General features: G+C 41.8%; 1 protein-coding gene across 1 annotated transcript in view; it reads right to left on the reverse strand.

Annotated features, from left to right (window-relative positions):
• Positions 1-13,327, reverse strand: part of ptenb (phosphatase and tensin homolog B) — a 165,897-nt gene that overhangs the window by 56,250 nt on the left and 96,320 nt on the right. The window contains exon 3 of the mRNA XM_078223581.1: positions 9,445-9,489. Within this exon, the coding sequence (XP_078079707.1) occupies positions 9,445-9,489 (45 nt within the window). The remainder of the gene's footprint in view (positions 1-9,444; positions 9,490-13,327) is intronic.

The following is a 13,327-nucleotide window of genomic DNA, read 5'->3' on the forward strand; positions in this document are numbered from 1 at the left end:
TTCCAGACACTCAGCACCCTGTGAAAAAAATGTCCCTCTGGACCCTTTTGTAACTTTCCCTTCTCACCTTAAACTATGTGTTCTAGTTTTAGACTCCTTACCTTTGGGAAAAGATATTGACTATCTACCTTGTCCATGCCCCTCATTATTTTATAGATCTCTGTAAGATCACCCCTAAGCCTCCTATGCTTCTGGGAAAAAAGTCCCAGTCTATCCAACCTCTCCTTATAACACAAAGCATCAAGTCCCGGTAGCATCCCAGTAAATCTTTTCTGCACTCTTTCTAGTTTAATATCCTTTCTATAAAAGGGTGACAAGAACTGTACACAGCATTCCAAGTGTGGACTTACCAATGTCTTGTACAACTTCAACAAGACGTTCCAACTCCTGTATTCAATGTTCTGGCCAATGAAACAAAGCATGCTGAATGCCTTCTTCACCACCCTGTCCATCTGTGACTCCACTTTCAATGAGCTATGAACCTGCACCCCAGATCTCTGTTCTATAACTCTTCCCAATGCCCTGCCATTAACTGAGCAAGTCCTGCCCTGATTCGATCTACCAAAATGCATCACCTCGCATTTATCTAAATTAAACTTTATCTGCCATTCATCAGTCCATTGGCCCATTGATCAAGATCCCATTGCAATCCTAGATAACCTTCTTCACTGTCCACTATGCCACCAATCTTAGTGTCATCTGCAAACTTACTAACCATACTTCCTAAATTCTCACCCAAATCATTAGTATAAATGACAAATAACAGTGGACCCAGAACTGATCCCCGAGGCGCACCACTGGTCACAGGCCTCCAGTTTGAAAAACAACCCTCTACAACCATATTTTCTGTCATCAAGCCAATTTTGCATCCAATTGGCTACCTCAGCCTGGATCCTGTGAGATTGAACCTTATGCAACAATTTACCATGCAGTACCTTGTCAAAGGCCTTGCTAAAGTCCATGTCGACAACATCAATTGCACTGTCCTCATCTAGCTTCTTGGTTACTCCTTCAAAAAACTCAAATTCATGAGACATGATTTTCCATTCACAAAGCCATGCTGACTGTCCCTAATCAGTCTTCGTCTCTCTAAATGCCTGCAGATCCTGTCTCTCAGAATACCTTCTAACAACTTAGCCACTACAGATGTTAGGCTCACCGGCCTGTATTTCCCAGGCTTTTCCTTGCAGCTCTTCTTAAACAAAGGCACAATATTTGCCACCCTCCAATCTTCAGACACCTCATCTGTGGCTGTCGATGATTCAAATATCTCTGCTAGGGGACCCACAATTTTCTCCCTAGCTTCCCACAACGTCCTGGGATACACTTCATTGGGTCCCAGAGATTTATCTATCTTGATGCACTTTAAGACTTCCAGTACCTTCTTCTCTGTAATATGTATGCTCCTCAAGACATGACTATTTATTTCCCCAAGTTCCCTATCATCCAGGCCTTTCTCAATCGTAAATACAGTACTAATGAGAAATATTCATTTAAGATCTTACCCAACCCTTGTGGCTCTACACATTGTTGATGCTTAAGAGGTCCTATTCTCTCCCTAGTTACTCTTTTTGCCCTTTCTGTATTTGAAGAAGTTCTATGGATTTTCCTTTGCCTTATCTGTTAAAGCAATCTCCAGTCCCCATTTTGCCTTCCTGATTTCTCTCTAATCTGACACTCTACATTCTTCAAGGGATCCATTTGATCCCAGCTGCCTATGCATGTCATATGCCTCCTTCTTCTTCTTCTTGACCAGGGCCTCAATATCCCGAGTCATCCAGGGTTCCCTAGTTCTACCAGCCTTGCCCTTCACTCAAAGGAATGGGCTTACCCTGAACCCTGGTTAACACACTTTTGAAAGCCTCCCACTTACCAGCTGCCTCTTTGCCTGCCAACAGACTCCCCCAATCAACTTTTAAAAGTTCCTGTCAAATAGCATCAAAATTGGTCTTGCCCCAATTTAGAATTTTAACTTTTGGGCCAGACCTATCATTCTCCATAGCTATCTTAAAACTAATGGAATTATGGCCACAAGTACCAGGCAATGACCATTTCCAACAAGAGACAATGTAACTCCTCTTGCAATTCAAAGTGTTGTAGTTCTTGCAGTGTAGATACACCCACAGTGCCGTTAGGGAACGAGTTCCAGAATTTTGACCTAGCACAGTGGAGGGATAGTGCTACATTTCACTTGGAGAACTTGGAGGTAGTGGTATCACCATGCACTTGCTGCCCTGAGTGATTCATCTGAGTGATAGAAATTAGCGGTATGGAATATGACAATGGGCCGGTGATGAAATTTTAAGCTGGTGGATATGGTGCCAATCAAGCAGGCTGCTTTGCGTGAAAGGCCTTTTGAATGCTGTTGGAGCTGCACTCACCCAGGCAAATGCATTCCATCACAATCTTCACTTGTGCCTTGTAGATGATGGAAAAGCTTTGGGAAGTCAGGTGGCAAGTGACTCGCTGCAGAATTTCCAGCATTTGACTTGCTCCTGTAGCCACATTATTTATTTGATTGTTCCAGTTTCTGATCAAATGTTGATCTCGAGGAACTCAGCAATGGCAATACCTCTGAATTGCAAGAGGAGTTACATTGTGTCTCTTGTTGGAATTGATCATTGCCTGGTACTTGTGTGGTACGAACATTGCTTGCCCAAGCTGGAATGTTGTCTTGCTGAATTCATGCACAGACTGCTTCATTATTGAGAAATTACAAATAGGGCTGAACATTGTGCAGTCACCAGTGAACATCCCCATTTTTCAGTTAATGATGGAGGCAAGGTCATTGATGAATCAGCTGGTTGGGCTTAGGATAATGCGTGCAATAATGTCCTGGACCCAGAATAATTGGCCACCAACAACTGCAACTATTGTAGTGACCATCATCAGATCTGCTAACAGTTAGAAATGTAATAGGTTTTAAACAAGACAGAGGGTTGAAAAAGAACAAAAGGAAAGATCTCTTATTGGGTGGAAGACAGAAGAGATTAAATGAGAGTAGTTTGTGGAAGAGGGCCGAAGGGGAAGTCAGCATGGCAGCAAGGAGAGAATTTAGCAGAGCCAATGCACCTAATCAGCACGTCTATCGGACTGAGGGGGAAACCAGAACATCCGGAGAAAACCAACGCAGACTCGGGGAGAACGTGCAGATTCCGGACAGACTGTGACCCAAGCCAGGAAATGAACCTGGGTCCCTGGCGCTGTGAGGCAGTGATTGAATAGATGTGAAACATAAAATGATCACCCAATGTAAAGTTGCCCACAATGCAAGCAGCAAATGCAGTATCTTAAATTCAAAGTACATGTCAATCACTGTTCTATATGGAAGAAACATTTGGGACGTTGAACAGCCAAGATGGAGGAGGTAAAGGGGCAGATGTTGTATCTCCAGCACTTGCATGGAAACAACCCATGGGAAGGAAAGGGGGTGATCAAGGAATGGTCCAGGATGTTTCCCATGGCACCACTCTGTCCTCTGCCTCCTGTAGTATTCAAGTGAATGTCAATACAAGCTCAAGGAACAGCACCTCATTTTTCGATTAGACAGTTGAGTGCCTTTTGAACTCAGCAGGAATTCAACAATTTCAGACTGTAATCTCTGTCCCCATTTTGTTTGCTTTTTCTTCACAAGGTTTTACCATAGCTTTCATCTTGTTTTTGCCTCTGGAAAGCAGTTGGTCATCATCCTGGGTGGCACAGTAACAGTGGTTGGCACTACTGCCTCACAGCGCAGGGACCCGGATTTGATTCCTGGCTTGGGTCACTGTCTGTGCGGAGTCTACACATTCTCCCCGTGTCTGGGTGGATTTCCTCCGGTTTCCTCCCACAGTCTGAAAGACATGGTTAGGTGCATTGGCTCTGCTAAATTCTCCCTCAGTGTACCGAAACAGGTGCCAGAGTGTAGGGACTAGGGGATTTTCACAATATACTTCATTGCAGTGTTGTCAGTCTGTGACACTGACAAATAAACTTTAAACTTTATTTACACATCCTTTGTTTCCTTATTTGTTCCATCACCAATCACTTTGGCCCTTTACCACAAACCACGCACTCTTCTGTCTTTTAATCTCTCCTGTTTTCCACCCAGGCTTTCTCTTTTGTCTTTTCTCATTGCCGCTGTGACCACTCCCTCCCCCGCTCCCCCCACCCACCCAACAACAACCCATTTCATTCGCTTACAACCTATTGCGTTTCTAAGTTTTCTAGTTCTGATGAAAGGTCACCAACTTGGAACAGTAACTGTTTCTCTCTCCAGATACTGCTTGATTTGTTGAGTATTTCCAGCATTTTCTGCTTTCACTTCAGGCTGCTCCCTGTAATGTTCCAAAGTGAGTTGGAGAGGCAACTCTAGCGTCTTCAGGTTAGTAAGCGAATAAAATCACTTCTCCAGGACTTAAGATTTTCTTTCATTGAAAAGATGGATCCATATAATGAACAAAGTACTACCCCACTTCTTTTGTTCCTTTCTAATTCCAGTGTTTCTGAATGGAGGCTACATCAACATATGCCAAAGATTTCAGTTGTACTGATATGCTATATTTTCAGTCAAATTCAATATCTCCATGAATCAACTCTTCTTTATTACCTAGTCAGGTCACACTGTTTACCAAATTTCTTCCTAAATCAGTCTCGCCATATTATAAAATTATGGAAAGAGGCCATTTGATCCATTGTGTTTGGCTTGGCTCTAATCTCTTAAATTTTAAGTGCCATATATTTCGTAATGCACACCAGTTAACAAATATGCAACATACTCTGGTTCAAGACAAGAAATTTGTTAATTTGCCGCAACTAACTTTACCAGTCCTTAGTCCAAAACCCTGTGCAGGCTATAGTACTCAAATCAGCTGCCAATGACAATCAAACACTGCTCCTCAAAGTATCTTAATAATAAGCTATTAACAGCTGAAAAACAAGGCTACATTGTACTATGCAAGTCTTTCTGGAACTAATCTGCTCCAGTGGAAAAGAATGTACGCAACAAGGCATTCATTCCCTCATCCCCAAATCCTCCCTCCCCCCCTTACATCAGCAGATCTCTATGGCTATTTGGCTACTTAATCAAAAACCTGTTAAAGAAAATGTCAAATATTAACTGCAAAATGTTACTGAATATGCCCTGTAAAGGTATGTTCTCAGTCTAATCATCTATACAGTTTGCAGTAAACAACATCAGCTAATTTGGGAAATTAGTTAAGCCAAAGGTCTGCAAGCACTGAACTAAAATGAACAGGGAGAAAATACATGTAATCACAGCAAAATAAATAAGTTACATACAACAGATAAAACATTAGTGTATAATTTTGCTTCTCCTACAGCAATTTTAAATTCACACTTTGCCTGTGCAAAACTGTTATACTAAGTATTATTTTAAGTATTACTTTCTACATTGAAAATAAATTCAGATTAGATCGAGAACAACAGATCTTCCATGGCATTGCAAGAGAAAATATTGGTTTAGAATACTCAGGGCACCACATTAAGAAAATCTTTTGTTAATTCATTTTCGGCGATGTGCGCGTTGCTAGCTGGGCCAGCATTTATTGCCCTTCATTTATTGCCTAGTTCCATTTCAGAAAGTGATGGTGAGCTGCATTCTTGAACTGCTGCAGTCCCTGAGGTCTAAGTGCACCCACAGTGCTGTTAGTGGGAATTTCAATATTTTGACCCAGTGACAGCGAAGGAATGGCGATGTATTTCCAGGTCAGGTTGGTGAGTGACTTGGAGGGGAACCTCCAGGTTGTGGCATTGCCACGTATCTGCTGCTCTTGGTCCTTCTAGACGGTCGTGGGTTTGGAAGGTGTTGCTTAAGGAACCGTGGTGACTTCCAGCAATGCATTTTGTAGATGGTACACACGGCTGCCAGTCATCAGTGGTGGAGGGATTGAACGTTTGTCGAAGGGGTAGCAATCAAGCAGGCTGCTTTGTCCTTGATGCTGTCAAGCTTCTTGAGTGTTGTTGGAGCTGCACTCATCCAGGCAAGGGGAGAATATTCCATTAAACTCAACTTGTGCCTTGCAGATGCTGCACAGGCTATGGGGGCCAGGAAGCGGGTTACAGCCCGCAGGATTCCAAGCTTTTAACCTGCTCTGGTAGCCACAGTATTTACAGATGCATCATAGAAAGCATTCTTTCCGGTTGTATCACAGCTTGATATGGCTCCTGCTCTGACCAAGACCGCAAGAAACTACAAAAGGTCATGAATGTAGCCCAATCCATCACACAGACCAGTCTCCCAATCATTGACACTGTCTACACTTCCTGCTGCCTCAGCAAAGCAGCCAGCATAATTAAGGACCCCATGCACCCCGAGCATTCTCTCTTCCATCTTCTTCCGTTGGGAAAAAGATACAAAAGTCTGAGGTCACGTACCAACCAACTCAAGAACAGCTTCTTCCCTGCTGCCGTCAGACTTTTGAATGGATCTACCACGCATTTAAGTTGATCTTTCTCTACACCCTTGCTATGACTGTAACATTACATTCTGCACTCTCTTGTTTCCTTCTCTATGAACGGTATGCTTTGTCTATACAGCGTGCAAGAAATAACACTTTTCACTGTATGCTAATACATGTGACAATAATAAATCAAATCAAGTCAAATCAAAATATGGCTAGTCCAGTTCAGCACCTGACCTCCGTTTTGCTGGGGTTCCTTGATGCCATACTTGTTCAAATGCTGCCTTGATGTCAAGGGCAGTCACTCTCACTTCACCTCTGGCATTCAGCTCTTTTGTCCATGTTTGAACCAAGGCTCTAATGAGGTCAGGAGCTGAGTGACCCTAGTGGAATCCAAACCGAGCATCCGTGAGCAGGTTATGCTGAGTAAGTGTCGCTTGATAGCACTGTTGATGACCCCTTCCATCACTTTGTTGATGATCAAGAGTAGACTGATGGGGCAGTAATTGACCAGGCTGGATTGTCCTGTTTGTTGTGTACAAGCCATGACTGGGCAATTTTCCACATTGCCGGGTAGATGCCAGGCTATAAAGACAATGAGCTTTAATTTGTTAGGACAGGATACCTTAGCTAGTTAAACCTTTTCCTGTAGCTTCAGCTCAATCTTTCTTTCTCCTGTTAAGTGGCTTGAAATGCTTTTCTCAGTTCATAGTCTGCTGTCTGACCTAATCCCCAACCTGAAAAATAAATACCAAATGGTACATGCCCCAAAGTGGATGACTGTAGCTTGGCACAGCTCAAGACATGATCTCAAAAGTAGTGAATGAAAAACTGTTCAGTTATCTTACCTCACACTCACTATTATTGAAACTCTCATGTGCAGCTTTTTCATCTCCAAGCTGTCACATTCCCAATCTCTCTTCACAGACCTCCAACAGTCCCTATTTATAAACCACAATTTGTCCAAAACAGTCAACTGAATTGCCAACTATATTGGCTTCACAAACCTGAAAGCACCAAATTCAAAATCTCTGTTCTCATTTACTAGCAAGTCAACAGGCTCAGCCCTGGGTACCACCAGAACTTTCTCCTGTCCTACCAATTGTTTTGAGACTGAATTCCTTTGATATTCCACTGTTCTCGAAGTCTGGACTCTGTTGGACCCGCACCTTAATGTTCTTCTGTCTTGTTTCCTCCCTTTAAAACTAATTTCTTTCGCCATACCTTTTGGTCACATCCCTTAATTTCTCTTCCCTTAGTTTGTGGTGTCCAGCTGTTGATTCAGAAATGTTTTGGAACATTCGATTGTTGAAGGCACTATAACATTCTACTAGTTGCTAAATGTGTCAATATTGTGGAGGTAACTGAAATCATGTACCACATTCTAATGGAGCATAATTTACAATAATGTATTGTGGTAAAGAAAATGACAAAATCTGTAATATTTTATACATCCAAAGTCCTGTGGGTCACCATTGATTAGAAAATTAACTGGACCAGTCGCATAATATTGCAACTGGTTGGAAGAAGACCTATGTTTTGCAGGAAGTTACTCACCTACCAACTCCTCAAAGTCTTTCCAACATCTCAAGGTGCAGGTCAAGAGTGTGATGGAATACTCTCCACTTGCCTGAATGAGTGAAATGCAGCACACGAGAAGTTCAACATTCCTTAAGTCAATGTAGGGAAGAGACTGGAGTGCATCACTGCCCTGTACATGTCACCTGGCTATAGTTGGCAATTCAGTTGACTGTTTCGGACAAATTGTGGTTTATAAAGGTTTTAGTTTTTGTTACAGTATATTAGAGATGCTTCTTTCAAAAGGGCACAGTGGTTAGCATTGCTGCCTCACAGCTCCAGGGACCCGGGTTCGATTCCTGGCTTGGGTCACTGTCTGTGTCCCCGTGTCTTGTGTGGGTTTCCTCCAGGTGCTCCAGTTTCCTCCCACTGCCCAAAGATGTGCTGGTTAGGTGCACTGGCCATGCTAAATTGTCCCTCAGTGTCCCAGGATGTGTAGGTTAGAGGGATTAGCGGGGCAAACATGTGGGGTTACGGGGATAGTGCCTGGATGGGAATGTTGTCGGTGCAGACTCGCTGGGGCTGAATGGCCTCCTTCTGCACTGTTGGGATTCTATGATTCTGTGTCACAGCGCCAGGGGCCTGGGTTCAATTTAGGCCTTGGATAACTGTCTGTGTGGAGTTTGCATGTTCTCCCCGAATGTGTGTGGGTTTATTCTGGGTGCTCCGGTTTTCTCCCACAGTCCAAATATGTGTGGATTATATTCATTGGCCATGCTCAGTTTCCCCTTAGTGTCAGAGAGATTAGCAGGGTAAACACATGGGTTTATGGGGATAGGGCCTGGTTGGGAGTGTTGTTGGTGCAGGCTCAATGGGCCGAATGGCCTCTTCCTGCACTGTAGGGATTCTATGATTAGTTCCACTTAATGCAAAACCATCTTATTGGATCAAAAAGAGGGAATCTTGTCACATTGAGCAACTAATAGAATGTTACAGTGCCTTCAACAATTGAAGCACTTCAAGTTGATCAGCATCCTATTTACATTCGCTCTCCACCACTAGAGCATTGTGCTACACTTTCTACAAGATGCACTACAGAAACTCACTAAGGTTTTTTTGGCAACACCTCCTAAACCAGCGACCTCTTGTACTTAGAAAGACAAGGTTAGCAGGTGCATGGGAACACCATCAACTGCAGGTTCCCCTCTAAGTCACACGCCTATGAGACTTGGGAATATATTGTTGTTCCTTCATTATCGCTGGATTAACATCTAGGAACTCACAAGCTAAAAACAACAGACAGTATCTTCACCGCAGGCACTACAGCAGTTCAAGAATTGTGCTCACCATTCACCTTTTCAAGAGTAATGAATGCTGCCAGTAATCTCCATATTCCGTGAATGGATAAATAAAATGTTGAAGACTATTTTTCAAAAAGGAATGTTTTGAATTGATACACTCATTCATTTGACTTCTACAATTTAACACCTTTAACTAGAAAGAGATAATACAAAATAATACTTACAGGTTGTATATTTTGTAATGGTTTTTATGCTTTGCATCCAGAAACCTAGGTCAAGACAAAATATTTTTTTAGACTTGATAAAATGGTTTGCAACAAAATCTGCAGAATTACACTCTTCTAAACACTAATTTGTAAATCAATGGAAATATTAAACATTTGTGTAGTTTCTCACCAACAATAAGATTATCATTTTGCATAATTTAGACAAGTTCCTTGAGATAGCCTTTTCTTTCAAAGGTTGATTAAACAGAAAAAAAAGGAAGTTGATTAGAAACACAGACTCCAACAAGAAAATGTAGCTACTAATGACTTCATGGTCATTAGCAGAATTTTTAAAAAATCTTAAATTGCAAACCAAAATCAATTACATCAATCAAGAGATATTGATAGATGGAAAGTGCTGAAACACAAAACGTATTTGACACCTTATTCATATAAAAAGCTTTTGGGAGTCAGAGGACTGAATTTGGATCAAATGTTCTGTTTAACTTCGCAGTGTATTTCATTAAATATTAAAAATATAAGGAAAGAAGAAATAGAACAGGCCTGGTCAGCAATTCAGTAAGACTGTGGCTGAACTTCTACATCAACTCCATTTTCCCTCCTTATCCCCATAATCCGTGATTCTCTTTGAGCCCAAAAAAACTATCTTAGTGTTAATATATATTCAATGACTCAGCCCTTTGGGATGGGGAATTTCAAAGATTCAAAACTCTCTGAATGACTAAATTTCATTTTAGTCCTATATGATCAAATCATATTTGATTATGTCCCCTAGTTCTAGACATTCAAGCCAGTGATTATGACCTTTACTTGGACAAGCAAAGAAATAGATGGGTTCTACAGGAGTTCTAAATGGCAACAGCAGAACCGCAAGTAAGCATGTTTGTTCGAAAAACTGGGAGCAGTGATATGACTTATTATTGTTGAGTCTAGAAGATAATAAATCATCTAATTCAAAAATGAGGTGTTGTTCCTCAAACCTTCGTTCCGCTTCATAAGAATGGTACAGAAGCAAACTTTAACCTGGTGTTGTTAAAACTCTTACAGAAGCAAAGGACAGAGAGGCAAGATTGGGAGTGGGACGGAGAATTGACAATTTTATTGCTGAATATACAGTCTACTCACATGCTGTAGGAATAAAGACCAGCTCGATTGACAATATTATAGAACTAATTAGCATCCACAATCTCCATAGAACTTGTCACAAAATGCTCCTAAATCAATTGCAATATGTTAAACTGCTGTCTATTAGGACTTCAAAAAAACCTATGATTAGGTATCTCACAATATGTTATTTTACAAGCCGGTATCTTGTGGCATCAGCAGGGACCTACTACAACGGTTTAGGAATTTGTTATGTTACCACAAGCAGAAAATTGTGGTTAATGACCGAGTCTGCTTGGGGGCTGGTGACTATCCGTTTGGGCCATTTTTCAAAAATAACTTTGGTGTAATGTTCGAAGAATTCCCCAAACTCATCTTGAAATCTGTGTGGGGGTCAGAAATACACAGGGAAAAGAACTTTTGTAACATATGCTGGGGGAATGGGCAAAGGTGGGAACTTGACCTTTAACTCAGTTAAGTGCAGTGTAATGCACTAACAAGCTACATGTATTAAAAGCAGTTGAGAGAGAAAGGGATCCTTGGCATTATTGTTTATAGCTTTCTAAATGTTCGTGACCAATGCCAAGAAGCCACAGCCAAAGCAAATAGGATACCGAGTTGCAGAATTTAAACTATTCAATATAAAACAAAGCACAATGTTTTGAAGTGGTATATGGGAGTGGAAACAGGGCTCTTGATATGTTTGGTGTTGAATCTCATACTTCACTGAGAAAAGGATGCTCGGTTAGCAAAATCTTCTTCAAATCTGCTTTCCAGAAAATACATGCACTGAAACTTGCAATGGAGGAAGAATACTCCTTATGAAAAAGCTCGAGTTAGAGATATTGACTCAACAGTTGATGCATGTCTCAGTCCCTCCATTGGATGAATATTTGTGTTTGGTTTGCTGCTGAATTGATGTCCTGTAACTCCTGCTGGAGGACAGCTCAGCAACAGCTTCTTAGGTAACTATTTGAATCTCAGAAACATATTGTTCCCTCCTTGAGTTTTCACTTTGGCTTGCAGGACATTTCACAGTTGCACAGCCTCGGCATTAAACTAATTTGTTAAATTATCAGTATCGAATTGTTATTTGGACCAGTAAGAAGTCTCACAACACCAGGTTAACATCCAACAGGTTTATTTGGTAGCACAAGCCACTAGCTTTCGGAGCGCTGCTCCTTCATCAGGTGAGTGGGATTTCAGTTCACAAACAGGGCATATAACGACACAAACTCAATTTACAAAATAATGGTTGGAATGCGAGTCTTGGACCAGCCAGATTTAATTAACTTGCTGGCTCCTGATTCAGAACGGTTGACTTTCTTTTGCGTTGTGAGCTTCTCAACTTATCCTGAGTCATAGAATTTGGGCCGAATTCTATATATAAGTTTAGTTTGAGAAACTGAGAAAATAATCAGACAGGTTCTGGGGACATAATGCTTGTGCATTTATTAGGCCAATGATTGGAAATAAGCCATTCTAAATGGACAACAGTTAAAGCCTTGGGGTAGACATATTATCCCACTTTGTTTGTACGAAACAACAGCAGTCTGCTCTGAAGAAGGGTCATCCAGACTCGAAACACTGACTCTATTTTCTCCACAGATGCTGTCAGACCTGCTGAGATTTTCCAGCATTTTTCTTTTTTTGTTTCAGATTTCAGTATCCGCAGTATTTTGCCTTTATATTAGTGCTTAACTCATGACACTTCTCTTCCAGGGATGTCTTCCCTGAAGTAGTACTGATCTTTTCTCCGATAGAATTTTTGTTTGTCGCTTTCATCCTGTCTACCTTCATTGCTTTCCATTTTCCTCTTGGTGTTCAACAAGATATTTAGCAAAACTCACTTTCACAAAGACATTAGGTTGATTGGCCATGCTAAATTGCCCCTTAGTATCAGGGGGACTAGCAGGATAAATATGTGGGATTACGGGGATAGGGCCTGGGTGGGATTGTTGTCAGACCAGGCTCGAAGGGCCAAATGGTCTCCTTCTGTAGAGATTTTATGATTCTTCTCTGGCTTGTAATCCTTTGCCCTCCACCTGAGGGTGACAAATTGAATGCGTCTTAAAAACAGTACATCAGACAGTGTAGCACTCCCTTAGTACTGCACTGGAGCATCAGGCTTGATTTTAGTGCTCGATCTGAAGTGGTACTTGACCCACACACAACCTTGTGACTCAGGCAAAAATAGTACCAACTTAATGTGGTGCGGCATGGTAGCACAGTGGTTAGCACTGCTGCCTCACAGCTCCAGGGACCTGGGTTAGATTCCCAGCTTGGGTCACTGTCTGTGTGGAGTTTGCACATTCTCCTCGTGTCTGCGTGGGTTTCCTCCGGGTGCTCCGGTTTCCTCCCACAGTCTAAAGATGTGCGGGTTAGGTTGATTGGCTATGCTAAAATTGCCCCTTAGTGTCCTGAGATGCGTAGGTTAGAGGGATCAGTGGGTAAATGTGTAGGGATATGGGGGTAGGGCCTGGGTGGGATTGTGGTCGGTGCAGACTCGATGGGCCAGATGGCCTCTTTCTGCACTGTAGGGTTTCTATGATTTCTATGATTAATCACGGCTGACATCGACTCAAATGCAGTATGAATAAAGAATCTGAACAGCACATTTGCGGAATTAGACATTAAAACATTACATTCCTCAATTTTGTTTTCCAAGTCAACCATAGCTTGGTGATCAAATGTGACCAAGAAATCATAAGCTGAGTAGATATGCTCTAGAGGTTGGTCAGATCTCATCAACACTCCCAATTCACAGTATAAGAAA

This window comes from Mustelus asterias, chromosome 11 (genome assembly GCF_964213995.1).
Source record: "Mustelus asterias chromosome 11, sMusAst1.hap1.1, whole genome shotgun sequence".
Taxonomy (NCBI): Eukaryota; Metazoa; Chordata; class Chondrichthyes; order Carcharhiniformes; family Triakidae; genus Mustelus; species Mustelus asterias.